Source organism: Neolamprologus brichardi, chromosome 16 (genome assembly GCF_056152115.1).
Source record: "Neolamprologus brichardi isolate AB-2024 chromosome 16, ASM5615211v1, whole genome shotgun sequence".
In the NCBI taxonomy this organism is placed as follows: Eukaryota; Metazoa; Chordata; class Actinopteri; order Cichliformes; family Cichlidae; genus Neolamprologus; species Neolamprologus brichardi.
In genome coordinates, this window is record NC_142119.1 from 35,074,429 (window position 1) to 35,100,907 (window position 26,479).

Genomic DNA, 26,479 nt, shown 5'->3' on the forward strand with positions numbered 1-26,479 from the left:
TTGAATAAGAACTTATTCTTTTTTTAAAGAAACAGAAGACACGATTCTCACTGCGGCTCCTGATGCTTTGCCGCCTGAAACACAAGTTGCGGCTAAAACAGAAAGACTAGAGAGAGGTAAAGTCTTTTTTTAAGCCCTTGTTATTCCTTTTTACAGCAGTGTCTGTCTTGACTAAAAATGTTTGTGTCTGTATTTTGTTCTCTGATCTCTTTGCACCACTACACTTCACGCCGTTTAAATTTCTCAATGTCAATGAGAGAAAACAGCTTCTACAGAGAAGAGAAGAGGAAACAACATCGAATAAACCACAAAGATAACGACGACACTGTAGGCAAGAATATTGTTTCTGTACGGCAAGAGGAGATTTTAAGAATACAAGAACCCAACAAGGTGTCAGGGTAATAAAATAAAAGTCATGCTAACATTTCTGTTACTGATGGTTTCAAGACACAGGACCTTAAGTTATTCTTAAAACTAAGGAAAAGGTGAAAAATACAAGAAAATTGTCAGTTAATAAAAAGTCTCCAGAAAAGATCATATGACCGAGGAGAGACAACGTTACAGGCTGGAATTAGTGAAACGTCTGCAAAATCTCAATAAACTGAAACAACAGAAGATATTTTTTCTATATTTTCAATGGAGGCCCCTGAAAAACAGGACAGAGTTTGAGGAATTAAGCTTGAAGAAGACCAGTTCAACAAAGAAACACACTGAGAGAAACCTCGTGTTTAGGCCTTTAATGGAAGACGGAGTCAAAGAATGAAGCTCAATACATCTTCAAAGAATTCTTTGAAAGACCGAGGACAGCAAAGACATCCAGTCTAAACCAGTGTTGACAATTTAGCGACTTTGTCGCTATATTTACCAAGTTTTCAGACCCCATTAGCGACTTTTTTTCTAAAAAGCGACTAGCGACAAATCTGGCGACTTTTTCTGGTGTTATTGGAGACTTATTTATGACGACTTTTTGACGTGAAAACGCGTATCGCTCTTACTCTCAACAAGCAGCGGGTGCTGCCGTGGGCACCTCGCCCGTGCCAAAGCGCTCACGGGCGGAGGATAGTCCTCCCGCAGCTGCTATCAGGGCAGGAGACGTTCACACCTGTGCGTCCGAACTGCAAATGAATCGCGCATGAGCGAAGCCACTGCTCCGCACTGACTGTAACGCAGTCAGTTCTTCAATTCAATTCAATTCAATTTTATTTATATAGCGCCAAATCACAACAAAAGTCGCCTCAAGGCGCTTTCTTTTACTGTTATGCTGTTTTGTGGATCAGGTTTAAAACTACTTATAAACACACACAAAGTAACTCCATCAGAGCGCCTATTTCGGGTCACTTTTGCCGGTCCAAGCCCGGATAACGGAGCAGGGTTGGAATTGTGACATTAAAAAAAACAATAATTGCTAAATTCGTAATTCTAAATAAATTCTAAATGCATTTAGGACGTTTTTTACTCACTTTATGTCTCTTCCACGATGTTATTTCTCTCTCCAACAACGTAGGTTACAATTACATTAGCATGACCAATTATGCAAATTAGGCGATGACGTCATTTAGCGACTTCTAGCGACTTTTAGGACAATCAATAGCGATTTTCCTTACTGAGGAGTTGGCAACACTGGTCTAAACTGAACGTGAAAAGACAATTTTATTACCATTAATACAAAACAGCAACAAATGGAAAGAAAGGGTTCAATGATCTGCAAAACAATTAAATGCAGAGTTTTTATTAGAGCCTCTACTAAAATATATTTTCCCAGATGATACTGTAAAAGTGAGTTTTATATGAAAGGCAAATCTACAGAAGATGAAGAGCAGAAATCTGGTGAAAATGTTAAATTAGAGGTAATAATAGGAGAAATTCAGTCATAGATAGTGACGAGGAACAAAGTGAAGACGACACTGAAAGCAAAGCAAAAGTTACCTGTTATCTTAGCGATCACATGTAGCAGATGACAGGCCTGAAAAATATGTGAAAATGGAATCACTCAAAGAAAAAGTATGTCACCTAAAACAGACGTGAAGAAGATAAACGAGCCCTGAAAGAAGATCAAAATGCTAATAAAGCTAACAGAAAGAAGCGAACGCATCACAGGAGATGTGACGTATAGTTATGATAACACCAAGCTAACTGGTGACGCTACAGTTTATGTAAGCAGGAAGTCCCGCACGCTAGACGCATGTCTCCTCAAGAACTTCAAGCCATCGCCAGAAAGAAGGGAGAAGCTCGAATGGTTCACTCCATCACAGACAAATGGATTTAACACTGGAAATAGAAGAGATAGAAAAGAAACTCTTCCTTCAGGAAATTTCCAGAGGTAATAGGGAAAAAAGAAGCACTCTTGATATGAGAGCCAGTCATTGTTTTGATTCTTAAAAGACTTCATAACTCCTCGTCTTCATCATATTAGCCATTTCATCTGTGCACAAACTGCTCGTCATGCTGTTTGCTTTCTTATCACTACAGTTAAATCACAAAAGGTTTCTACTGAAAGCTGTTTCAGTTACTTCTAGTTCTGTATTTGTTGTGAATATTTCTTTATCAATAGTTTTGGACAGTTAGGTCAAATGTCCAGCTGTCATATGAAACTCAGTCATCCAGCTTTCTGTGCCGTGTCACGTGGTTTTAGTCTTTAAATGGTCTCATGCTTCCCACATCGGTCTTTGTGAGGCGCTAATTGTCTTGTGATTTCATTTTCAAGTTGTTGTAAAGGAGAAGGAGTTGGTGCCAGAAATCAAAGAATCACTGGTAAAGCCAGCTGCTCCACCAAAAGGTACCCGGCCACTTCTTTAAACCTCTTTCTGTGTTTCTGTGGAGGGTTTATTAAGGCATTCAGAAAAGAGTGCCACTCTTACGCAGATATAAATCTTTGACCTTGAAACAAAATAGACAAAAACAAGGTGTTTAGAGAAAAAATGCAACGTGAACTTCTGGTTCTCTTTTTGTAGGACGATGTAGATTAGATAGAGCACTGTTGCTGAAATCCCTGTATACTTTTTACCTTAAGAGAGCAAACCACAAGCTGCTGTTAAAGATCAAGAAGCTGCCAAAAAGCCTGAAGTCACTGATACTGCCAAGTTAAAAAAGCCAATCACTCCACCAGAAGAAAAGCCAGGTATTCAGACAGTGATTCCAGCTTTTAGAAATGTTACGTGCTTTGGTGATTATACATCAATTCTGTCTTTTTTATACTTAAAGTGGTCGCGACAAAGCCCGTTAAGACGGCTGAAGAACCAACTAAGATGATTGCAGAGGAGGAAAAACCAGTAACAAAAAAGATATCACCTGGAACAGGTAGAGGACTGAGTTTAGTCTGTTCCAGTTTCTTTTTTTAAACTTCTTGTTTGATAACAGCAATTTTATTTATCCTCCACTGTGTATGTGTACTGGTGTTGCTATGGGTCTTTCTTATGTTGGAGGATAGGAGCCTTAGCCAAAGTAAAGCCTGTTTGTGTCTGTCGGTGATGAATTTATTGATCTTGAACTCAAAATAAGCTACTGTGTCCTTGTCCTCAGCCTAACTTCATTTTATTCCTTGTGTTTACTCACGGTGTTTCTTTTCTGTTGCTCTTCATCTAAATGATAGCACAGTGAACTTCTTTGCTCTGCACGTGAGTCACATCTTTGCTTGTGTCTCCTGCACATTAAGTTATAACTTTTTGAACTATGTTTTGATATTAGATGAATCCAAGGGGCCAGTCCAAGCACCAGGAGGAGTCAAGAAAGGTAGGAGTGCACTCAGTGTAGCTACTAGCATGTATGGAGTAAATATGTCTCAAAAGGGTTACAAATGGTGTGATCCACAAGCTTACACTTAAATGTATAAATGTGTACAATTATTTGTGTGTAAACTTTTAGGACTCACAAGCGTGTGCTTCAGTCCACACACGTACAAACCAATTTAAACACACGTCAGGCTGTTTTACAAATTCAAACACACAAGCCTGGATAAATGTAATGATCTGCATGCAGTTTATTGAGTTCAGCTTCATAAATAGGAGTGCACGAATCGCCTGATGTGCACAGATCACGCCGCATGCCTCTGTGGGCTGCCAGCTTCACATGGATCCACAAACACAAGTGGTGTCAACGTGCTGGTGTAAAACAGGGACATCTGGTTTCTCTATAGTCCTTTTTGTCCTTTTTTTTCAAATGAAGTGGTCATTTTTCTTCTAAATAAACAGAACAACTTGTCACCCCTCTGCTACTAAACATAGATTACAGATAACACAGCGTAGCCTGTAAATATTAATAGTTTAAATAAGCTGCTGCTACATGCTGCAGATGGGGGGACATCATGGTTGTGCATCACTGTGGATCATTCTCTGGAGTGAGTATGTGCTAAATAATCTCTGTATATTCTGAATATTCATATAATCCAGGTAATGTGGAATAACACTTTGATGTTAATCCTCTGTTAATCTCTAATAACAGTAGGCTAGCGTTAATGTTAGCTTAATGACTAATTCTTAACATTTCCGGATGTAGCAGCAGCTTATTTAAACGATATATTACCTTTTATAGGTTAATGCGTTGTGTCTGTAATTGGTGATGAGTTGTTCTGTTTATTTAGAAAAGAAACACCCACTTCAGGTAATACAGAGGAAACCCAGACGTCCCAGTTTTGCACTGGGACGTCCCAGTTTTGCACTAAACTGGGCTGAACGATCTGTGAGAAGCTGGCAGCCTGAAATTTGTCTCAAAATCTCCCGTGGGCATGCAACATGATCTTTGCGTATCAGGCGATATATGCACTCAAATTTAAGGTTTGGTAAGTGCGCAAGTGAGAGGATATGTGTAGTTTTAGATGTTTGTGTGCACAGAGAGCTTTTGAAAGAGAAGATAATCCAATTCGTGAAACAAAACGTAATCACTCGTGCGTAAATGATCAGTATTTATTCAGGTTTGGGTACAGGCATTTGTAAACTAGTTTGAGGTGTGGTCAAATTGCTTTGCATTTGTGGATTGAAGCATGCTCGCATGAGGTCTCAAAAGTTAGCATTTGTAGCCTTTTTTGAAACCTGTCTCCAAATGCACGTATATAACCATGCATGCATATCTCCTATATCTGTAACTTCTCAGTCATCAGTCCAACACTGGTTTTTTTTGCTGATCGCTAATTTGCAAATTTCCTATTAGCTCTACTAAATGCACCATTAAACTTTCTGTCCTTTGTTGGAGAAACTGGAAATGTCCCTGTCATCTTTTGTTTGTTGTTCTTAAATCATTCAAAGTTATCTTCGTAAAATCCCTGATTACATTTTTATCCCTTGTATATTTATATTTATTTATTTATGCTCTTTTTCACGAGTTGCTATTTGCTTTGTTTGTACAAATTGTGATACGAGTTTAGTTTACTGACACTAAACTGTATTATACATACAGCCGATGTTTAACCAAGTAATATGAAACGTTTGATGCCTCAGAAACAGTTCTACACAAAAAAGGTCAAAAGGTCAAATTGGAAGAGGAAGGGACGTTTGAGATCCCCACGTTGAGAAAGACAACCAGGGTCATGAGAGAGGTGGAAGAAGAACAAGAGATCATCATATTGAAGAAGATCCCATCAGTTCCACACAAAGAGCCTGAACAAGAGGAATTACCTCTCGTCACCAGGACCACAGTTGTTAATGTTGAGGAGATGGTGCATAAAGAAGAAGCTGCTGAGATTATGTTTGTCACCACGAGATATGAGGAGGAGAAGAAGCTAAAAGACAAAGCAGATGTGGTGAAAAAGCCAAAAGTTATTCAACCTAAAGAAGAAAAGGAACAGAAAGAGACTCCTAAAGATGCGTGGACCCGGCAGAAGCCTGGCGCAAAAGATGAGAAACCCAAAGATACCATTTCTCTGAAGAAAACTCCCAAGACACCTAAGGAGGAGGAAAGTGCCCCACCCAGTACAGCCCTAAAGAAAGTTAAAAAATTGCCTTTAGATGAAGTGGAACCAGAAGTAGTCAAACTGAAACCCTTCGAGAAGCCTCTTAAACCAGCAGAAGATCCAGAGAAAGACAAGAAGGAGAGGCCAGAGAAGGACACGTCACCTTTTCAGAAGGGGGAAAGGCTTCCCAGACAGGTGGAAACCACAGAACCTCCAAAGCAATCTGAGAAAGAACCTGTTGAAGTAAAAGAGCCACCAGCCAAGGTGCCAAAACCAGGAGACCAAAAGAAATCTCCAGAGAAGGAGCCTGAAGAGGACAAAAGGCCAAAAAAGGTGAAGAAGATTCCAACAGTGGAACCAGAGATAGAAACAGTCAAGTTGAAGCCCTTTGACAGGCCGGCCAAGCAGGCTACAGAGCCTGAGAAGAAACCCGCAGAGGAGAAAGAAAGGAGGCCAACTGATGATCTGCCAAAACGTCACACAAGTCCAGCTGAGACCCCTGAAGAACGGAAACAACAGGCTAAACCAAAGAAACCTGAGATCCCAGAAGCTCCAGAGAAGAAGCCGGTGAAACCGGAGAAGGTAGATGCAGCTCCCTTGGAAAAGACCATACTTCCTGTTCCAGCCCCTGCTGAGAAACCTGAAAAGGTTCTCGAGGAGAAAAAACCTCTGCCAGTGAAGAAAAAAGTGTTATCAAAGGAAAAAGAGGAAGTATCTCTAAAACCTGTAGAGCAGCTCAAGAAGGTAGAGCTCAAAAAGACTCCATCCCCGAAAGTTGAGAAACTTAAAGAAGCAGAGACAGCTGCAGCTGAGAGAAGGCCAAGTCTCGACAAACTCAAAAAGCTTCCTAAAACTGTTTCACCCAAAGAATCTATTGAGGATGTGACTCTAAAGAAAGTCCCAAAGAAGCCTTTGCAAGAGGAAGCCAAGGTTGCAGAACCGCCAAAGCCTGATGAAGGAAAGGTTCCCTTGGTAAAGGAAGTCTCTCCTGGAGCCGTGGAGATGAAGAAGGTTGCCACTCAGGCAGAGGAGGAAGTATTTGAAGAGGAGTTTGAAGCTGAGAGTGAGGCTGTGCCAGAGGACGAGGAGGCATGGTGCTGGGAGCTGGTTCCAGATGAGAGTTACGAGCTAGAGGACTGGGAAGGTGAAGCAGAGGAAGGTGCTGTGATGGTTCCAGGGGTGGCCAGGAGAGGTGAGATGGTGGCATCTTCGGTGACAACCAAAAAAGAAAAAACCTGCCATCAATAATATCCACTCATCTTCGCTTCCATAACCTCATTTTCCCTCCATCGTATTTTAAGTGTGATGCGATTTCTTCATCTTTTCCTTAGACTTGTGTCATCATTCCGTGTCCGACTGCCGGTCACGTTTACCGCTTCGTTTCATTTTTGTTATGTCGTTTATGTTTCTGCTGTTTGACCATCTCCATTATGTATTGTCCCCGCTCATTGCATTCGTCTTTGTTCTTCCATTTATTTTAATTTTAATGTATTGTCTTCCTCGTGGGGTTTTTGTCGACCTGTGAGTGTCAATACTTCATAAACTTACCATCAGAACCATTTCATAATCCCCAGTCCATTCACTACACTGGATTTCCTTACCGTGGCATGTTTAGCATGATAAGTATGTATGATTAGCCTGTGAGCATAAAATAATTTATATTCTTTCTGAACAGAGGGACAACCAACAGAGGAAGCAGGAAGAGGTAGAGGTAGAGGGCTGAAACGTAAGTTTGATAAAACAATGATGTTCCAGCAAAACCAATGTTGCCGTTTACCCAGAAAGGATTCACAGCGCTTCATTTGTTCACAATTTGTCACATGACAGCATCCAAAATGGATTAAATTCATTGTTCACCTCAAAATCTGAACCCAGTACACTTTAATGACAAAGCCCAGATGTTTACACTGGGACATCGAAACACTGCTGGCAGCCTGCAAACCTCACGTGGACATGCAACGTAATCTGTGTGCATCAGGCTATTCATGCACTCAAAGTTAAGGTTTGGTAAGTTAGCAAGTGAGACCTTATGTGTAGTTTTAGACATCTGTATGCACAGCAAGCTTTTTGAAAGAGAAATTGATTCAATTCGTGAAGCTAAACTTAATAAGTTGTGCATAAATAATCGGTATTTAGTTCTGCTAATGCTAAATGAAATTTAATTTTATTTACATAGCGCCAAATCACAACAAAGGTCGCCTCAAGGCGCTTCATAGATACAGAGAAAAACCCAACAATCATATGACCCCCTATGAGCAAACACTTTGGCGACAGTGGGAAGGAAAAACTCCCTTTTAACAGGAAGAAACCTCCAGCAGAACCAGGCTCAGGGAGGGGCGGGGCCATCTGCTGTGATTGGTTGGGGTGAGAGAAGGAAGACAGGATAAAGACATGCTGTGGAAGAGAGACAGAGGTTAATAACAGATATGATTCAATGCAGAGAGGTCTGTTAACACATAGTGAGTGAGAAAAGTGACTGGAAAGGAAAAACTCAATGCATCATGGGAATCCCCCGGTAGCCTACATCTATTGCAGCATAATTAAAGGAGGATTCAGGGTCACCTGGTCCAGCCCTAACTATATGCTTTAGCATATAGTTAGGGCTGGACCTAACTATATGTTAGTTAGCATTTAGTCATCATACAGAGATGAGACCACTGTCAGAGGCCATAAGGAGATCATTTGTAACCTTCACTAAAGCTGTTTCTGTGCTGTGATGAACTCTGAAACCTGACTGAAACTCTTCAAATAAGCCATTCCTCTGCAGATGATCTGTTAGCTGTTTGACAACTACTCCAAATGTCTTTGTGCTCTTGTTTTGTCTTTGTCAAAATAGATTAAATTAATTTGTTACCTCAAAATTTGACACGTAGTACCCAATAGTGACAAAGTAAAAAAGGTCGCTTTGAATTATTCCCATTTGATTCAGATTGAAAAACAAAAACATGTACGTAAGTATTCAGAGCCTTTGCCACGGCACTCAGACTTGAGCTTAGGTGCATCCTGACCACCTCCCAGACGTTTCTTACCACTTCCAGAAGAGCAACCGGGCCTGCATGGTAGATGGTAGCACATGACACCCCACCTGGAGTGCTGTCAGACCACGAGAAACAAAATTCTCTGGTCTGGTGAACAAGACTTTAAACTCTTTGGCCTAAATGCCAAGTGTAATGTCTAGAGGAAGGTAGACCCTCATCACCTGGCCAATGCCATCACTACAGTAAAGCATGGTGGTGGCAGCATCATGCTGGGGGATGTTTTTCAGCAACAGGAGGTGGAGACTAGTCTGGAAAGACAGTACAGAGACATCCTTGATGACAGTTTGCTGCAAAGTGCTCCGGACCTCTGCAGCAAAGGTTCCAACAGGACAACAAGCCACCACACCTGCAGAGATCTGAAAATGGCTGTGAACCACCCAAGTAACCTGAAGAATGGGAGAAACCAAGCTTGTAGCATCATACTCAAAAAACCCCGAGTCTGTATTTGCTGTTAAAGGTGCTTCAACAAAGTATTGAGCATAAATACTTTGATGTAAATTGTTGTGGTTTTTTAAGAAACTTGAGAAACGTTTCTAGCTTTTGTCAGTTTGTCAGTTTTGTGGGTTATTCTGTGTCAAACCTTGAGGTGAAAAAAATGAATCCATTTTGCCGTAACATCACAAAATGTGGGACAAGTAAAGCGCTGTGAATGCTTTACTGATGCAGATACAGATATGATGACGTGAGCATTCTTTTATCAAATGAAATGTGAATTGATGGTCTTCAATTTGTTTATTCAGCTAAGCAGACCCCATCTCCTGGAGAGGGCAGGGGTCGGGGGCTGAGGCCTGGTGGGAAAGGACCGCCACCACCAGAGGAACCTTTTGCAGGGTTCAAGCTCAAAGCTGTCCCGCTGAAGTTCATCAAAAAGCTCCAGAACATTGTTCTGCAGGAAGCCGAGTCTATCGGCTCATCTGCTGTCTTTGAATGTGAGGTCTCACCTTCCACTGCTGTTACTTCTTGGATGAAAGATGATAGTAATCTCCGTGAGAGCCCCAAGCACAAGTTCACTTCGGATGGCAAAGATCGCAAATTGAACATCATTGATGTCCAGCTGTCTGACACTGGGGAATATACGTGCGTGGCCAAGAACGCTGGCAAAGAGATATCTTGCACCGCTAAGCTCATCGTTGAAGGTATAATAATGTTTTGGCAGTCCTGAGATGCACAAAATGTAATCGTTGGAATCCCCTCAAATAATGTGTGATGTCTCTGCTATTTTGTCATGTTAAAGAGCTTCCTGTGAAATGGATCAAAGAACTGGAAGAGGAGACATCAGCAATCAAGGGCCAGCCTGTGTATATGACCTGCGAGCTGAACAAAGAGAGGGATGTGATATGGAAGAGGAATGGTGAGGTCCTCAAGAAAAAGCAGAACAAGATTCAGATCAATATCATTGGTATGCAGCACGCGGTGACCATCCAGAACTCCACGGAGGAGGACGCCGGTGTTTTCTCGTGTGAAGTGGCTGGACAGGAAGACGTTAAGACTTCAACAAATGTCAAAGTGATTGGTGAGCAGAATGAGACGTGCTGCACGCTCCTGCATATCTCAGTACACATTTTTATCAAATTCTGTGGCTTGTTTGTAGTTTGCCTAAACAAACAGAAATATCATAACTAGGGATGCATCGATACCGATACTGGTATCGGTATCGGGGCCGATACTGTAAAATGTGTGTGTGCTCATACTCGTAAAAGTTAACCGATACCATGAACCGATACCAACTTATTTCATTAATCAGAGGGTGGCTGGTCATTTCTGTTGTAGTTTTTTAGATTGGCCACTAGGGGGACATCCCACGCTAAACAGGCACAGGGTTAGACGAGTGAGACTGGCGGCTCCAGATAAAAAAAGAGAAACTGGAGGCTGCTGTAGCTAGGCTAAACAAAATGTCAGCAGTGTGGAACAGCCAACTTTAACTCAGGTTTTGGCAAAGCGATGAAAAATGTCAAGAGAAAATCCACGGACAGTTAAAATAACAGAGGCTCTGACTCATTTTATCGCTCTGGATGACCAGCCAATGCCGGTCGTGGAAAATCAGGGAGATAATGGTGCCAAAACTGTCTGAAGAGGTAAAGACAAGCAGTGTGTGTGCGATGTCAGTCCTCGGTTTAACGGCACAGTGGACTGATGATCCACGGGCAGATGAGGAGTTTGTTCGTCAATGCTGAATACTTTTGTTATTTTGTTTGTTTGTTTACAATATGGACACTCTGCAATAATTTAAAAGTTTATTTTATTCTCAAACCTAATTTGTATTTATTTTATTCCAAACAGAAGTGTTTATTTATTATTCTGAAAGCTCGAGACAGTGCCAATAGTTCAGTGATATTTTGTTAAATTACAATGTGGAGACTCTGCAATAATTTAACAGAAGTGCTTATTTTTCACTTGAAATTTTTTTGGTCATTTTTATTAAGATTTTATTTTTTATCGGCAGAGAATAAAATAAAACCTGTCTTCCAATTCATTGCATTTGTGTGTGTGTGTGTGTGTGTGTGGCAGAAGTATCGTTTTTTGTACTCTGTATCAGCAAGTACTCAGATCCAAGTATCGGTATCGTATCGGTTTGAAAAAATTGGTATCGTTGCATCCCTAATCATAACATTATTATGCATCTTTATATCCTATTGAAAAAGAATGCCGCAAAGCGTCCTGCAGCTAAATGTGATTTATTTCCACAGCTTGGACATTAAACAGAGATTCTTGGAATTTTCAAACTGAGTATCGCTTAAAATTTAAACCACGTTAAGACTGAGCTGATTTTGTCATGCAATGTTTTATTTGTGCAAATTCTGAAACATGTGATTGTCATTGACTCAGTAATTTCAAAATTCAACAGAAATTATCAAAGACTGGATAGTGAAACCACTGAGAGATCAGCATGTAAAACCAAAGGCTGCTGCAACATTTAAATGCGAGCTTTTCAAGGACACTCCCAACTGGAAGTGGCTCAAAGGAGAGAATGAAGTCCAGCCGTCTGACAAGATTGAGATCAAGAAGGAAGGAAAGGAGCTGACGCTCGTCGTTAAGAACTGCCAGCCTGATGATGTAGCAGAATATGCGCTGGAGGTGGAAGGACGCATCTACACTGCCAAGCTAACACTCGGAGGTCCATTTACTTACTTATATTCATAGTAACTATAATCATTTAAATCATCGATGATGCATAATATTTAATATTGAGTACTAATTTCTAACAATGTGTTCACAGAGCGGGAGGCTGAGATCCTAAAGCCGTTGGTCAGCGTCGAGGTGGTTGAGAAGGAAGATGCCATGTTTGAGACTGAGATTTCTGAGGACGACATTCCCGGGGAATGGAAGCTCAAAGGAGAGGTTTTGACCAGATCCCCGGTGAGGCACAAAGGGCTTGTCTTCCATTTATATTGCTGCACATGTAGTCTTTAATGTGTATGTTCGGTCTTTATTCGTGAGTATATTGTAATGTTTTCACTAGACATGCGACATCCAAATGGAGGGTACAGTGCGTAGACTCAAGCTAAAAAACTGCCAGCTGGACCAGGCGGGAGAAGTGACTTACATGGCTCTGAACGCCATAACCAGCGCCATGCTTAATGTCAAAGGTAAGGGGAACTCCTGTCACCAAGAACTGCAAATTCTGTGTGCTGTAAAAGTGTCCTGGAAAAATAAAGGTGTGAGGCGTCCTGTGAGAGTGGACCTTACACCTTTACTGAAAAGGATCGACAAGTCAACTTGTGCCACTATATCCAGTCTGGTGTGGGATCTTAACTATTTTCACTGGTTGAATTGGCATGCTGTATTTGTTGTTGTTGTAAAGTCTGTTCACTGGAAAATATAAAGTATAAATGTGTCAGATTTTGTCTCCCTCTAAAGTTTATTTGTATCCTTTGTGGTTAAATGTTCTATGTTAAATCTGTGGACATGGACAGTTTATTAGTTAGTGAATGTGTTACGGGATTCAATTTGAAAGGGACTTGGTTTTAGGAGTTCTGCAACAAATCATTGATTTTCCCCGGCAAACATCTGTTGGAGTGAAGACTTTAAGAAGTGGACAGAAGAAACCTCTTATTTGGATTCTCTGGGAACTATGTTCAGAAGATGTTTTTTCTACCCTTTGGCAAAACTTGAATGTGAATATTTTGAATTCTTGTTACTAACAACATGGTGTTCCTTAATAATAACTTCAATATAGGAGGTCCTTCAACACCTTGTGAGAAAGAGGACTGATGTAGTTCAAGATAGAAGAACACTGTGAGCTGGCAACAGCACCTTTGTTGTCTTACTGACCGTTTTAAGCACTTTGGAGCGATCTTCAGTTTAGTCAATCGCAAGAAGTAGCTTAGTGTTTTAATCCAATTCAATTCAATTCAATTCACAACAAAAGTCGCCTCCAGGCGCTTCATAGATACAGAGAAAAACCCAACAATCATATGACCCCCTATAAGCAGCACTTTGGCGACAGTGGGAAGGAAAAACTCCCTTTTAACAGGAAGAAACCTCCAGCAGAACCAGGCTCAGGGAGGGGCGGGGCCATCTGCTGTGATTGGTTGGGGTGAGAGAAGGAAGACAGGATAGTATTTAATAGTCCCTGATACTACGTGCTTCCTGATTCAGGGTAATTATGCAGCTAGAGGGACATTTCAAGAGATCCAGAAGGTACAGCGACCTCAGGCTGTAGACTCCAGTCCTGTTGTTGTGTTCTGTTGTTGACATATTGTGCCTATGTCACTTTTTATCTCAGAAGTCGAAATGGACTTTGTTGTCCCGCTGAAGGATGTTTCTGTGCCAGAAAAGAAACAAGCTAAGTTCGAATGCACCATCACAAAAGATGTTTTTAAAGTCATGTGGTACAAAGGGGCTGACATCATCACCCAAGACCAAAAATATGACATCATCGACGACGGAAAGAAGCATATGCTGATTATAAACTGCTGTGAGTTTGATGACGAGGATGAATACATGATCGAAGTTTTAGGCAAAACCTCAAAAGCTAGACTCACAGTGGAGGGTAAGTGATGGGCCACGTTTACTGGGAAAAAGGCCAGAACACGATTGTTTTCACTGCATTCATTGTCTTGGTTACCCCACCATCATATGAGCTAACTCATACGACCGTGTTTTATTAATGCGACTGTAGGTATCAGGCTGAAATTTATCTCACCAATAAAGGATCAAACTGTAAAGGAAGGCGAAACAGCTCGCTTTGAGCTGGAGCTTTCTCACGAGAACATCCCCGTCACCTGGTACAAGAACGACAACAAAATTCATCCAAGCAGAACTGTTGTCATTCATGTGGATGGAAAGAAGCACGCGCTAGAAATGAGAGAAGTGACTCTAGATGATATCTGCCAAATTAAGGCTGAGGCCAAAGGAATTCTTTCCATGGCCAACCTGACAGTTATAGGTAATCCAAGAATACCGACCTGTCCTTCCTGTCCTCATTGTCAAGTGTGTCGTCCTTCCCACAGCTTTGTGTACACTTTGTCCATTGTTGTGTCTGTCTGGGTCTACAGAAGTCTTGTATCCTTGTCTCTGTGATATATACGAAATCATTTTTTGTGGTTTTTATTTGTGTTTCTCGTGTGTCTTCACTGTCGTGTTTTGTGCGCTGTACATTTGTGGTGTATTGTGGAATTACCCCAAATATTCCCATTCTAGAGGGAGATCCGTACTTCACAGTTAAGCTGCAGGACTATACTGCAGTGGAGAAAGATGAGGTGGTTCTAGATTGCGAGCTCAGCAAAGACGTCGATGTCATGTGGTACCACAATGAGGCCGAGATCAAGGCTTCTAAGACGGTGAACGTTAAAGCTGAAGGCAAACGCAGAGTCCTCATAATCAAGAGAGTTGGGGACAAAGACAAAGGACAGTACCTGTGTGACTGTGGGACAGACAAGACGACTGCGACTCTTCACATTGAAGGTAAAGACCCAGAAATCTTTTGATTTTGATATTTGGTCATTTTGAGGCAGCTTCCTTCCCGTCTTGATACTCGTCTTCACTTGCACAGCCCGTGCATCGCGTCCTATCGCTCACTCTTTTTTGCATTTTTTTACTTGAAGCACTTCACTTTCCAATCAGCGTTTACTGGTTGTTTCCGTCTCTCTCCATTAACAGCAGAAACTGGAAGACTAAAAACTAAAAGTTTCCAAAAACGTGGCTGCAGAAGCTAAACTGTATTCGAATCTATGTGTCAGTCCTGTGGTGTCGTTGTCATGTCGCTGACTTTTGGTTATGAGATTTCCTTTTCTTTCTTTATTGTCTTTCGAAGCACTTTGTCACTTTAGTAATCACACAGTTTCAAACTGGATCATCACAACATTTTATTACCGGTACCACGAGGCACTGGTTTCTGTGGTCGAGTCCAAATTCATGGGCTGCATCCTTCTGAGGACCCGGCCTTTGTGGTCTACGTGGGCCGGGTCCTCAGAAGGTCGGGTAGGCCGGAAGTAAACGGCTGTGAAATTGGACGGTCTAGCCTTCTGATTAGCGTCACCGCTGTCTCGGTGGAGTTTAATAAACTCAGCCGTCTGCTCCTTGCTGTCTAAAATATAACAGGACACTGGCGTAAACTCTCGACCGTCTCATACTTCTGTTTAATCAGTTTTCTGTTTGACGTTTAGTCAGCTGTGTGAAAACCACCCGGGGGATTAATAAAGTTTTATTTAATCTAATCTAATAACTTTAATCTCAGCCAAACCGATTTACTCACGAACAAATAAAACACTGAAAAAAGCCCAACAATAACATTTTTAGGTTGTCTAAGTGACTTATATATTACGTTTAACCTGAGTAGCGAAACTCTGCGGTGATGTGAAAATGATGTGCTGGGAGTTGTGCCGTTCTCGGCGGCTTCAGTAACCCTCGAGCTCCCGGCTAGCTGTCGAGCTGGTGGGTAGCAGATGCTCCAAAAACTTCGAAGCACTTTTGCAAATATGCGATATCTTGATAAACCGAGCAGATATTTGATGTTTACACAGCTACTTTCTCGCCTGAAAATATGTTAAAAGTTTATTTTGTGACCCAGAAAGATTAGTAAGAGTAATTTTAAAACTTAGTAGCGGCCGCCATTTTTGGAAACTGGAGTTTGGCTGGGCCGCGCTATGAATTCTGGGATATGGTGGGCCACGAAGGACACACCCGACCCATCCTTCAAATTCGGGGAAAAGGAGGACGCATTTGTCGGCTGCATTCGGAGGAGTCTACGAATTTGGACAGCCTTCGGCGCGTCGCTGTGACATAATCGGTCTACAAATGAATTTGGACACGTGTCAGTTGCCAAGGCAACTCTGTCTGTGACTGTCTGATGTTGACTTGTTTTTGTGTGTACATGTTTGTATATATTTATATGTTTATGCCGTTGATTTTTTTGTCCCCTCTTCAAAACGTCAGCTCGTCACATAAAGGTGGTTCGGCCGACGTACGGCGCTGAGGTGTTTGACGGAGAGACGGCTCGATTCGAGGTCGAGCTCAGTGAAGACGATGTCCATGGCCAGTGGAAACTGAATGGAGAACTCCTCAGTCCATCCGCTGTATGTCAACTGCATCTCAGCAGATATCTGTGGTTTCATTCTTTTACTTAAATCTGGATGTCGATACGCTAGTAGAGATAAACCGTAGTTGTGTCCTCATCGCGTTTCTTTCACTCTCACAATTTTGCTGAAAACGTTTGTTGGCCATCTGCAGGATGTTGAAATCGTGGAGGACGGTGCCAAACATACTCTGGTCTTGTACAACTGCAGAGTACCTCAGACCGGCGAGGTCATGTTCACCGCTGCTAATGCCAAATGTTCTGCTAACCTGAAAGTGAAGGGTGAGCTTTCCACCTTTTTTTGAGTCAGCGTGGAAAGTCTCTGCCCACTCGAATATTTAGATTTTTTATTAACTATCTGTCTGAATCAACAGAGGTCCCCGTGTCATTCATTACACCTCTGGCTGATGTACATGTGTATGAAAAGGATGAAGCAAAATTTGAACTAGAAATTTCCCGGGAGCCCAAAAGCTTCCGTTGGCTGAAGGGATCTCAAGAGTTGTCAACGGATGACAAGTTTGAACTCCACGTGGAAGGAAAGAGACACAGTCTTTTTGTCAAATCTGCCAGATATGAAGATGAAGGTAAATACATGTTCGAGGCTGAAGATAAGAGGACATCCGGGAAGTTGATTATCAAAGGTAAACAAAGTTGGATCTCTTTGGTGTTTTTAGGAGAAGATTTGTTTGGTGGATGACTGAATTCTTCTTTTGCGTGCTCGCTAAACTCTGCATGCCAAAAGCCTTTTAACGACAAACGCCACATTTCTTGTCAGGTATTCGCCTTGCATTTATCAAGCCAATAAGAGATGTGACCGTAAAGGAACGCGAAACTGCAGAGTTCAGCGTCGAACTCTCTCATGAGAAAATCCCAGTCGTCTGGTACAAAAACGACGTCCGTTTGCACCCCAGCAAAGTGGTGCACATGTCCGAGGAAGGGAAAGTGCACACGCTGGCCTTCAAGGAGGTCACGATTGATGACACGTCTATGATCAAAGTGGAGGCGATGGGCAAGACTTCAGAGGCCATGCTCACCGTTCTCGGTTAGTATCGTACCGCAGAGGGATGCATCCAGACTTCCATAAAGAGTGCACATCTTCCCGTTACTGTATTAAAATGGAATTAACTTGGGTGAATGTATACGCTTCCATGACTTTAGCCAGTTAATGTTTTCAGCTGATATAATCCTGGTGTCTGCCCACAGAGGGCGACCTGTACTTCACAGTGAAGCTCCAGAATTACACCGCTGTTGAGAAAGATGAGGTGGTTTTGTCCTGCGAGTTGAGTAAGGCCTCCGCTGAGGTCAAATGGTTCAAAGATGGCGAAGAAATCTTTCCCTCCAAGAACATTTCCTTCAAATCTGATGGCAAGAAACATATGTTGGTCATCAAGAAGGCAGCAAAGGGCAACATGGGCGCTTACAGCTGCGACTGTGGAACCGACAAAACCACTGCTGACCTTAACATCGAAGGTAATACCTGTGGTGATCCAGATCAGACTCCACCGGGACTGCAGAGACAGGCCCCGCCCACCAGCATTCACCAAACCCCGCCTCCTGTTTTCTCCATTTGTCCTGCACTACTGCAGCTTCCACTTTTATTCTAAATGCTTGTAAAAGTTATTATAATACTTGAGAATAATTCAACCTTGCACATCTTACAGTGAATCGTATTATAGATCTGTAGATGTGGATATACTTTGAAATGTTTTATGGGGTTAATTATTCTCAAGCGTTCCTCAACTTCTGTTTTTACACAAATTGTAAGCTTCTGATTTTAACTTGTCCTATGTTTAGTCCATCTGTTACACTGTATCTGACAATGTGGAACTCTTTTCACAGATGTCGTCTAATACGTTTCCCTTCGCTTCCCTTCGCTTGTAAGTTTCGCTAACATATTTTAACAAACTTTACAGAACGTGACATCAAGGTCGTCCGCCCACTGTACAGCGTGGAAGTTACAGAGACCGAGACGGCGAAGTTTGAGACAGAGATTTCTGAGGACGACCTTCATGCCACCTGGAAACTGAAGGGCGAGACACTTCATCCATCCGCTGTAAGATTTTACTATAAAATATAATTTCAACACATTTGTTGGAAATTCCATGAAAATGTTTTGAATTTCACATTCATCTCTTGTTGGTTTGCACATTGTTTGTTCTCAGAATGTGGAGATCAAGGAGGAAGGAAGCCGGCACTTGTTGACCCTCTATAACTGCAAAATGGACATGGCTGGAAGTGTTGACTTTGCAGCAGCGAATGCCAAATCCTCAGCTCAGCTCAGGGTCAAAGGTGACTGACACAAGTCTGAAGTCAATCACAGGGATTTTCGAAATGTCTGTGATTATATTTGCTAGTAAGGCTACGTTCACTCTGCAGGTCTTGATGCTCAATTCCGATTTTTTGATCAAATCTGATTGTTTTGTCTGCTCGTTCACACTACAAATAAAATGCGACAGCAAACGCGCTCTAGTGTGAACGCTCAAAGCGGCCGCATGCGCAAAAGAAGACGTCTCACACAACGCGCTCTGTTTAGACCCAGAGCAACAGTATGTTTGACTGATGGACCTTAATATAAAGACTTCGGACTTCACGTTTCCCAATTTTTGCTTTAAGTTATTTAGTTATTGACATAATAATGTAAATAACCTAATAATGATCCTTATTGCTGTTTTAGAGGAGCGCTGCTTCAAAGGATAGTTGCAGATTTCTGTCAGAATCTGCAGATTATACAGTACAAAGAAAATGTTCACGTTTCTCCAACAGGGCAGCACGGTGGCACAGTGGTTAGCACTGTTGCCGGACAGCAAGAAGGTCCTGAGTTCAATACCAACATTTGCATGTTCTCCCCGTGTTTGCGTGGGTTCCCTCCGGGTACTCCGGCTTCCTCCCGCCGTCCAAAGACATGCAGCTTGTGGGGATAGGTTAATTGGATAATCCAAATTGCCACTAGGTGTGAATGTGAGTGCGAATGGTTGTCTGTCCCTGTGTGTTGGCCCTGCGACAGACTGGCGACCTGTCCAGGGTGTACCCCGCCTCTCGCTCCAGCGCCCCCCGCGACCCTGAAAAGGATAAGCGGAAGCAAATGGATGGATGGACGTTTCTCCAACGTTGTCTTCCCAACAGTTTCACTGACATCTACACCGGATGGCCAGGAAGCGTTCACGATGTCCTATCGGGCGCTGATGATTGGTGTCTGTCTTGTGTCAGTGACGTAAAAGACGGATTTAATGCGACATGACCATCAAACAGCAGTCGCTTCCTAAAACATCGGATATGTATCGGATTCAGTACCACATACGAAAGTGACCCAGATCGGATTTGAAAATATCGGATTTGTGCCGTCCACACTGTCACACCATGATCGATATGGGTCGCATAGGGTCAGAAAAGTCGGATTTGATGCGCTTTCGCCTGCAGTGTGAACGTAGCCTAAAATTTCTGAAATTCCTCCTCTTGATTTGAGTTATCGACCCATCCCGTGATCCTCTGAGCTTCAGTAATAGAATTAACACAAGGAGCACTATTTGATCAGATAAAAATTTGTTGTTTTTAATAATTCAATAAATAATTAAAAGTTAGTGATGTTTTAATAATATTTCCCTTCACATGATTCATTTCGATTGATCTTCTTCCAACTTGTCTCTGAACTAGGATTTAATTCAGTACAATATTTAAATAACTGATTAAAAGCTCCTATAATGGCGCAGGCTTACAAGTTTCTAGAATTAAAAACGATTTCATATGTTGCTTCTCTTTAATGATCGCTTTTTAAATACAAGATTTATCAAATCAGTAAATGTTCAGAAATAAAAGAAAGTTCAGCAGTCCAACTACACGATCAATGTGAATTAACTTTAATAGATGAGTCATTTTTATGGTGAGACTGCAAACAGACTGACAGCTTTCTGATTGCATGAGCTGTCATGCTGTCAGAGTCCATTTCAACAGGCTGTAAAGGGGTCTTAATTCAGGCATGTGAAGAAGCCTGTTATAAATAATTGATGCGGCTTGTTAATCCACACTGACTTCCTAGAGCTCTGCATGTCCCGTGTTACCAAACTCCCCAGTAGTGTGACGTTGGGTAACTCCTGTGAGGACATTCACATTCTCCTTTTCCTGGGAAACTGCAATCTTGTGATTGACAGGAGCAGACCGGCTTCCCTCAATGGATTTGGCAGATGTGGGCTCTCAGCCTATCAGGCTCCTTAGTTATTTTTGAAGCCACATTCCTTATCTAGAGAAGGGTTGCAGTGATTGGCAGGGGGGAAGGGTAGAACCCCAACTCTCACTGGCTCTGCCTGCCGTTTACATCTGACAGTAGGATTCATGCTAATGAGCTTGGACGCCTAATGCCAAGTCTCAGGGCAGCTTGTTTCAGTTGTCCAAGGTCTTGCACCAGCCCGCCTTCAGCTCAAAACACCATGAGGAATAGCCACTGAGGATTCGCCATGTCTCCCTGGGCTTTTTTTGGTTTTCATTGACCTGTTTTTCGGTCAGGGGCGCTAACCATGTTTTCTTCCCAATCTAAAGCCCGAGTGATTGGCCTCCAGAGGCCTCTGAAGGATGTCACCGTGACTGCTGGGGAGACTGCCACCTTTGAGTGCGAGCTGTCATACGAAGGCATCGCTGTCGAGTGGTTCCTGGGGGATACAAAGCTGGAGCCAAGCGATAGAGTAAGTCTCAACACATCTGACTGAGCCCATGCAATGTTTCTTTACTGCGGACAGGATAACTAGGAGATTCACTTCCTGAAACACAAGACCCATTAACATTCAGTTACAAACCACTACAAAAGTCCAGGCCTCATGATTGTGTCCCACAGCCAGAATTTCCCTTTCCACTTGTACACAATGTTCATATAAGGCTCTGCTGGTGTGGGTTTGGGATTCCTGGTTTTGAGATAACATAGGCAGGAAGGCTTTTTCTGTCCCACAAGCGTTTCTGCAGGGTTATTTTTAACAGCTGAAGGAGGCTGAAGTGCAGGGCAAGTGGCAGCAGAGCTATGACAGCTACAGCGACAAAACACATGGACTGCTATAAGTGTTTTGCTTGAGCTGATGCACTGGCTGTTTTCACATTGTAATTCAAAGTTGAACAGTGAATAGTCCAGGCCCTGGAAGGAAATCGAGTCATATCCAGATCCAAGTGTGAAGTTTGAAGTAACCCGAGAACGCCGTGGTCCTTGTCAATCGTTCCCTCCTTCTCGGTTGCTCTGCATGTTGCATGTTTAGCATAGGTGGAGGTTTCTGCCACAGAAGTAGCTGAAGCACAGAAGAATGTAAAGCTGAATGCTTCCTCTGGCTCAATGAATAGCTTTTCCATCTCTTTTCTTGGGTAATACCAAAAGTGGCTGATTTGTTCAGCAGAGCATTTAAATGCAAACAAACAGAAGAGTGTCATTGGTACATGTGGTTGCACCTATAGCAGATTATGAAGAACTGCACTTCCTCGAGTTCAGTTAAGATTCATAAAAGTGTCAGTATGAAGGGCAGAAATGTAACTTTTTTAAATTAAAACCAAAAGAAGAAACACCCCCCAAAAAATCTAGGTTTAGAGTTGGTCAAAGCAAGTGTTACAGCGTAAATTCACAAAGAGTTTAAAATGTCACTGGCTAAGTAAATGTCATTGATAAAAAAGCAGCAGTTTGTCTTTCTTCTTATAGAAAAGTGCTTCAGGCCTCACATGACAACCCAATTAATCGAATCGTATCTTTTATATTGAAGAACAAATGTGCAGGTTTTCAGCTGAAGATGTTACAAATAAAGTTGTTTTTTTATAGAGCTAAATAAACTTTATTATCAGTTTGTCTTGTTTTTATTTCTGCTTATCAGCAAAAGTGTTTTTCTGATCAAGCAGCATTTTAACTATAACACTAATAGGCCACGTTATCCTCCACACATGAATGTACTGATGTGTCTTTTCATGCACTTATAAAGAAAAATATCATTTTACTTTCATCTTATACGGTTCTGACAAATATCATTGTTAGGAATGAAAAATTTCATTTGATGTCACATAAATTTCGGTTGTGCTTATTTTGTTAGTCTGATAAAGAAATGCTGCACGTTTCATTTGTGAGTGTGTTGTGAGGCAGCTCTGTCACATGCAGGACACAGTGGTAAAAGCAGCTGTTGGGTGTTATAGGTCGTGTAGTTTAAATTGGGAAAATGGGGAGGGGCGGAGGGGGAGGGGTGCCTATATTCATTTTGGCCGTCCAGGCTTAACCTTGAAAATCTCTGCGCTTCACATTCTGTAGATGTGGAGAAACAAAGGAACCTCATAACACATATAAACCTGTCTTACCATTAGCAATTATTGCTTTGCTAACAGGAGGAGGAGGACCAGGGTTCAGCGACACTGCAATACCTAATCCTTGCAGCAATGAGGTTTAATGTCATATATTCATTCATAGTCTGGGAAAAAAACAGAAAAATCCAACTTAGATTGGAAATTAGTGAGTTGGTTTAGTGAGATTAGTGCGATAATCTCTAAACTTGATATAAGATCTTCAGAGAAGTTAAAACCTGTGACATGTTGTGATATTCAGGGCAGGAAAATACTAAATATGAATGAATCTATCAACCTGACAGGAAGTATGCAGGACAGATTAAACCCTGTGATTATCCACTCTGTTGCAGGTGGTGTTGAAGGCGGAGGGTAAAGTCCACACCCTGACTCTACGCAATGTCGCGCAAAACGAAGCCGGACAAATCAAACTCGCAGCCAAAGACTTCCAGACTGAGGCCAGTCTTACTGTCAAAGGTAACCCAACAACACTATTTTTAGGATTTTTGATCTTTCTGAGTTAACTTAATTACAGACACCCTCTCTACTTTTAAGATTAGGCTTAAAACTTATAGTCAGGACTGGATCAGGTGACCCTGAGTCCACCCTGGTTATGCTGCAATAGGCTGCTGGTGCCTTCCATTGATGCACTGACTGTTTCTCCTCTCATCCCTTTTGTCTTCATAGGCCACTCCGGGTTTAATTATGAGTTATTATTAATCTCTGGCTCACTTCCACAGCAAGTCTTTTATCTTGTTTCCCTCCCCTCACCTCCAACTGGTGGCAGCAGATGGCCCCGCCCCTCCCTGAGCCTGGTTCTGCTGGAGGTTTCTTCCTGTTAAAAGGGAGTTTTTCCTTCCCACTGTTGCCAAAGTGCTTGCTCACAGGGGGTCATATGATTGTTGGCTCTTTACTTACAATGTTAAGCAACTTGAGCCGACTGTTGTTGTGATTTGGCGCTGAATTGATGTCACCAGCTTTTATAGTGTCCTTCTAGAAGATAACAGCAATGAACACTGCACTTGCCTCAGCTGACTGATAAAAAATCTCCAGCATTTTAGTCTGCAAGTTGATATATCTTGGTGTCTTTATAAAATCGAGCCTGCTCATTCCCATTTTGCATACAGTGGTTGTGTTGGTTGTGTCTTCCAGTTCAATTTGTTTGTTTGTCAATGTGGATACTGTTAAATGCACTTAGGATATTCAGTTCAATTTAATTCATATAGCGCAAAATCACAACAACAGTCGCCTCAAGGTGCTTTATATTGTACAGTAGACCCTACAACGATAGATACAGAGAAAAACCCAACAATCATGTGACCCCCTATGAGCAGCAATTTGGCGACAGTGGGAAGGAAAAACTCCCTTTTAACAGGAAGAAACCTCCAGCAGAACCAGGCTCAGGGAGGGACTTTGTCAGTGCATGGTCCAAGTAGTTTTACTTAGGTCTGTAATTTGGGTAGGTGCATATCAGACAGAAAAAAGAAAACTTTATACTGTGAGATATGAAAAAAAGGTTATTTAAAAAGGTCATTATGAATGTATAAACTTTACTTGTGGAGGCTGCACAGGTATATTATCAAATCCCCAAGATTATTTTGCACTTACCCATATGACGCCAAAAAACAAGCTACTCTCTTACTGCAGCTGACTGAGACTTTACATTGTTAACTTACATTTTTCTGTGAGCATTTCAAGACTAGAAGAGGTGAAACGTTGCACTGATAAATCAACCACAATATGTGACTATCACTGCAGCCTTATTTTATTGGCCAGGAAGAAATCCCACGAAAAACAAACTGATCTTTAGTGTTCAAACTGCTGTCTTCGCTATTTCTTTGTTCATCCAGAACCACCAGTGGAGTTCACTAAGCCTCTGGAGGACCAGACAGTGGAAGAGGAGGCCACGGCCACACTCGAATGTGAAGTTTCCAGGGAAAATGCAGAAGTGCAATGGTTCAGGGATGGACAGGAGATCCGCAAGACAAAGAAATATGAGATGATCGTTGACGGCTGCAAGCGAGCGCTGCTCATCCACGACTGCACTTTGGACGACTCAAGAACATATGCTTGTGACGCTAAAGGCTTCAAAACCTCATGCTTCCTCAATGTTGAACGTAAGTATAGTTGTGAAATGGGAAGAAAATTAAGTTAGAAGTTATTAGGCATGAAAAGGAACCCCAATTAGACTCTGACTCACCCCTTATTGGCCTAAAACAAACCTCTCAATGAGAAGGGGTCCCCACGGTAACTAATGGGTCCAAAATGGGACAGAAGTACTGGGCCAACTGACTCACCCCTTATTGGCCTTATTGGGGCGATTGTGGCTAAACAGTTGGGAGTTCGCCTTGTAATCGGAAAGTTGCTGGTTCGAGCCCCGGCTTGGACAGTCTCGGTCGTTGTGTCCTTGGGCAAGACACTTCACCCGTTGCCTACTGGTGGTGGTCAGAGGGCCCGGTGGCCCCAGTGTCCGGCAGCCTCGCCTCTGTCAGTGCGCCCCAGGGTGGCTGTGGCTACAATGTAGCCGCCATCACCAGTGTGTGAATGTGTGGATGACTGGTTGTGTAAAGCGCTTTGGGGTCCATAGGGACTAGTAAAGCGCTGTACAAATACAGGCCATTTACCTTTTTTTTTTTTCAAACCTCTCAATGAGAAGGGGTCCCCATGGTAACTAATGGGCCCAAAATGGGACAGAAGTACTGGGCCAACTGCCGACTGTCTCTATGCCTACAAGGAACTGTTTCGTCATAAAAACCCATCCTATGAATCTCCAGATCTGCGCTGGTATTAATCCTGGCAGAGATTTGGAAAGCCGCAGGTTTTGAGCCGAATGCTGCCATTCTGTCACTTTATGGCTGAGTTGCAGTGTTTCTTCCACTTTGCAAAAATACCATTTATAGTTTCAGTCAGTGAGAGCCTTTGACTTGAAATCTGTGGGCGCTTCAAAACAACCCAATGGGACTGAAAGCACTGGGTTTCAAAGAGTAAGAGGTGTGGCCCAGTAATTCAATTCAATTCAATTCAATTTTATTTATATAGCGCCAAATCACAACAAAAGTCGCCTCAAGGCGCTTCATAGATACAGAGAAAAACCCAACAATCATATGACCCCCTATGAGCAGCACTTTGGCGACAGTGGGAAGGAAAAACTCCCTTTTAACAGGAAGAAACCTCCAGCAGAACCAGGCTCAGGGAGGGGCGGGGCCATCTGCTGTGATTGGTTGGGGTGAGAGAAGGAAGACAGGATAAAAGACATGCTGTGGAAGAGAGACAGAGTAGTAGACAGTAGTTTTGGTCATTAAGGAATCCTTGAAAAAACAGTCTCTGTTTTTGTTAAGGAACCCTTTTTAAGAGATAGATTTTAAGCTCCAAATTAAAATCAAATTACTTTTAGCATGCCTGTATACATACTCATTTGTCAAATCACAAATCACGAACTCCCCACAAAAGTTTAAGTGCCTTTTAAAACAGTAAAGAAACTTCCACATGGCTTTGCTCTTCTATTAAGGTAACCTGCCCTCCAGGAGGTGGGAAACTGAGTGTATTAACGATTCTCTTCTCTTTGTCTGAATAGCTCCACACATTGAGTTCTCAAAGCCGCTCCACGACGTCGAGGTTGTAGAGAAGGAATCTGCCAGGTTTGAATGTGAAGTGTCCAGAGAAGACGTCAAAGTGAGAACACACGCGTTTGTCACATGAACTTATTGTAAAGGTTACATTTCGTGTTTTCTCTGGAGCGATCTTCCTCTCGGTGACCTC

The 26,479-nt window shown here is 42.2% G+C and overlaps 1 protein-coding gene across 1 annotated transcript in view; it reads left to right on the forward strand.

The window, feature by feature from the left end:
• The window catches only part of LOC102793719 (titin-like), a 220,477-nt gene that overhangs the window by 106,812 nt on the left and 87,186 nt on the right, over positions 1-26,479 (forward strand). The window contains exons 95-120 of the mRNA XM_087852940.1: positions 30-116; positions 2,705-2,776; positions 3,011-3,118; positions 3,202-3,297; positions 3,685-3,729; positions 5,430-7,073; positions 7,557-7,607; positions 9,660-10,055; positions 10,154-10,432; positions 11,765-12,034; positions 12,137-12,276; positions 12,380-12,506; positions 13,646-13,912; positions 14,042-14,308; positions 14,563-14,826; positions 16,297-16,436; positions 16,591-16,717; positions 16,810-17,076; positions 17,211-17,477; positions 17,639-17,905; positions 18,349-18,488; positions 18,598-18,724; positions 20,966-21,108; positions 23,074-23,197; positions 24,571-24,837; positions 26,295-26,392. Of these exons, the coding sequence (XP_087709066.1) occupies positions 30-116; positions 2,705-2,776; positions 3,011-3,118; positions 3,202-3,297; positions 3,685-3,729; positions 5,430-7,073; positions 7,557-7,607; positions 9,660-10,055; positions 10,154-10,432; positions 11,765-12,034; positions 12,137-12,276; positions 12,380-12,506; positions 13,646-13,912; positions 14,042-14,308; positions 14,563-14,826; positions 16,297-16,436; positions 16,591-16,717; positions 16,810-17,076; positions 17,211-17,477; positions 17,639-17,905; positions 18,349-18,488; positions 18,598-18,724; positions 20,966-21,108; positions 23,074-23,197; positions 24,571-24,837; positions 26,295-26,392 (6,080 nt within the window). The remainder of the gene's footprint in view (positions 1-29; positions 117-2,704; positions 2,777-3,010; positions 3,119-3,201; positions 3,298-3,684; positions 3,730-5,429; positions 7,074-7,556; positions 7,608-9,659; positions 10,056-10,153; positions 10,433-11,764; positions 12,035-12,136; positions 12,277-12,379; positions 12,507-13,645; positions 13,913-14,041; positions 14,309-14,562; positions 14,827-16,296; positions 16,437-16,590; positions 16,718-16,809; positions 17,077-17,210; positions 17,478-17,638; positions 17,906-18,348; positions 18,489-18,597; positions 18,725-20,965; positions 21,109-23,073; positions 23,198-24,570; positions 24,838-26,294; positions 26,393-26,479) is intronic.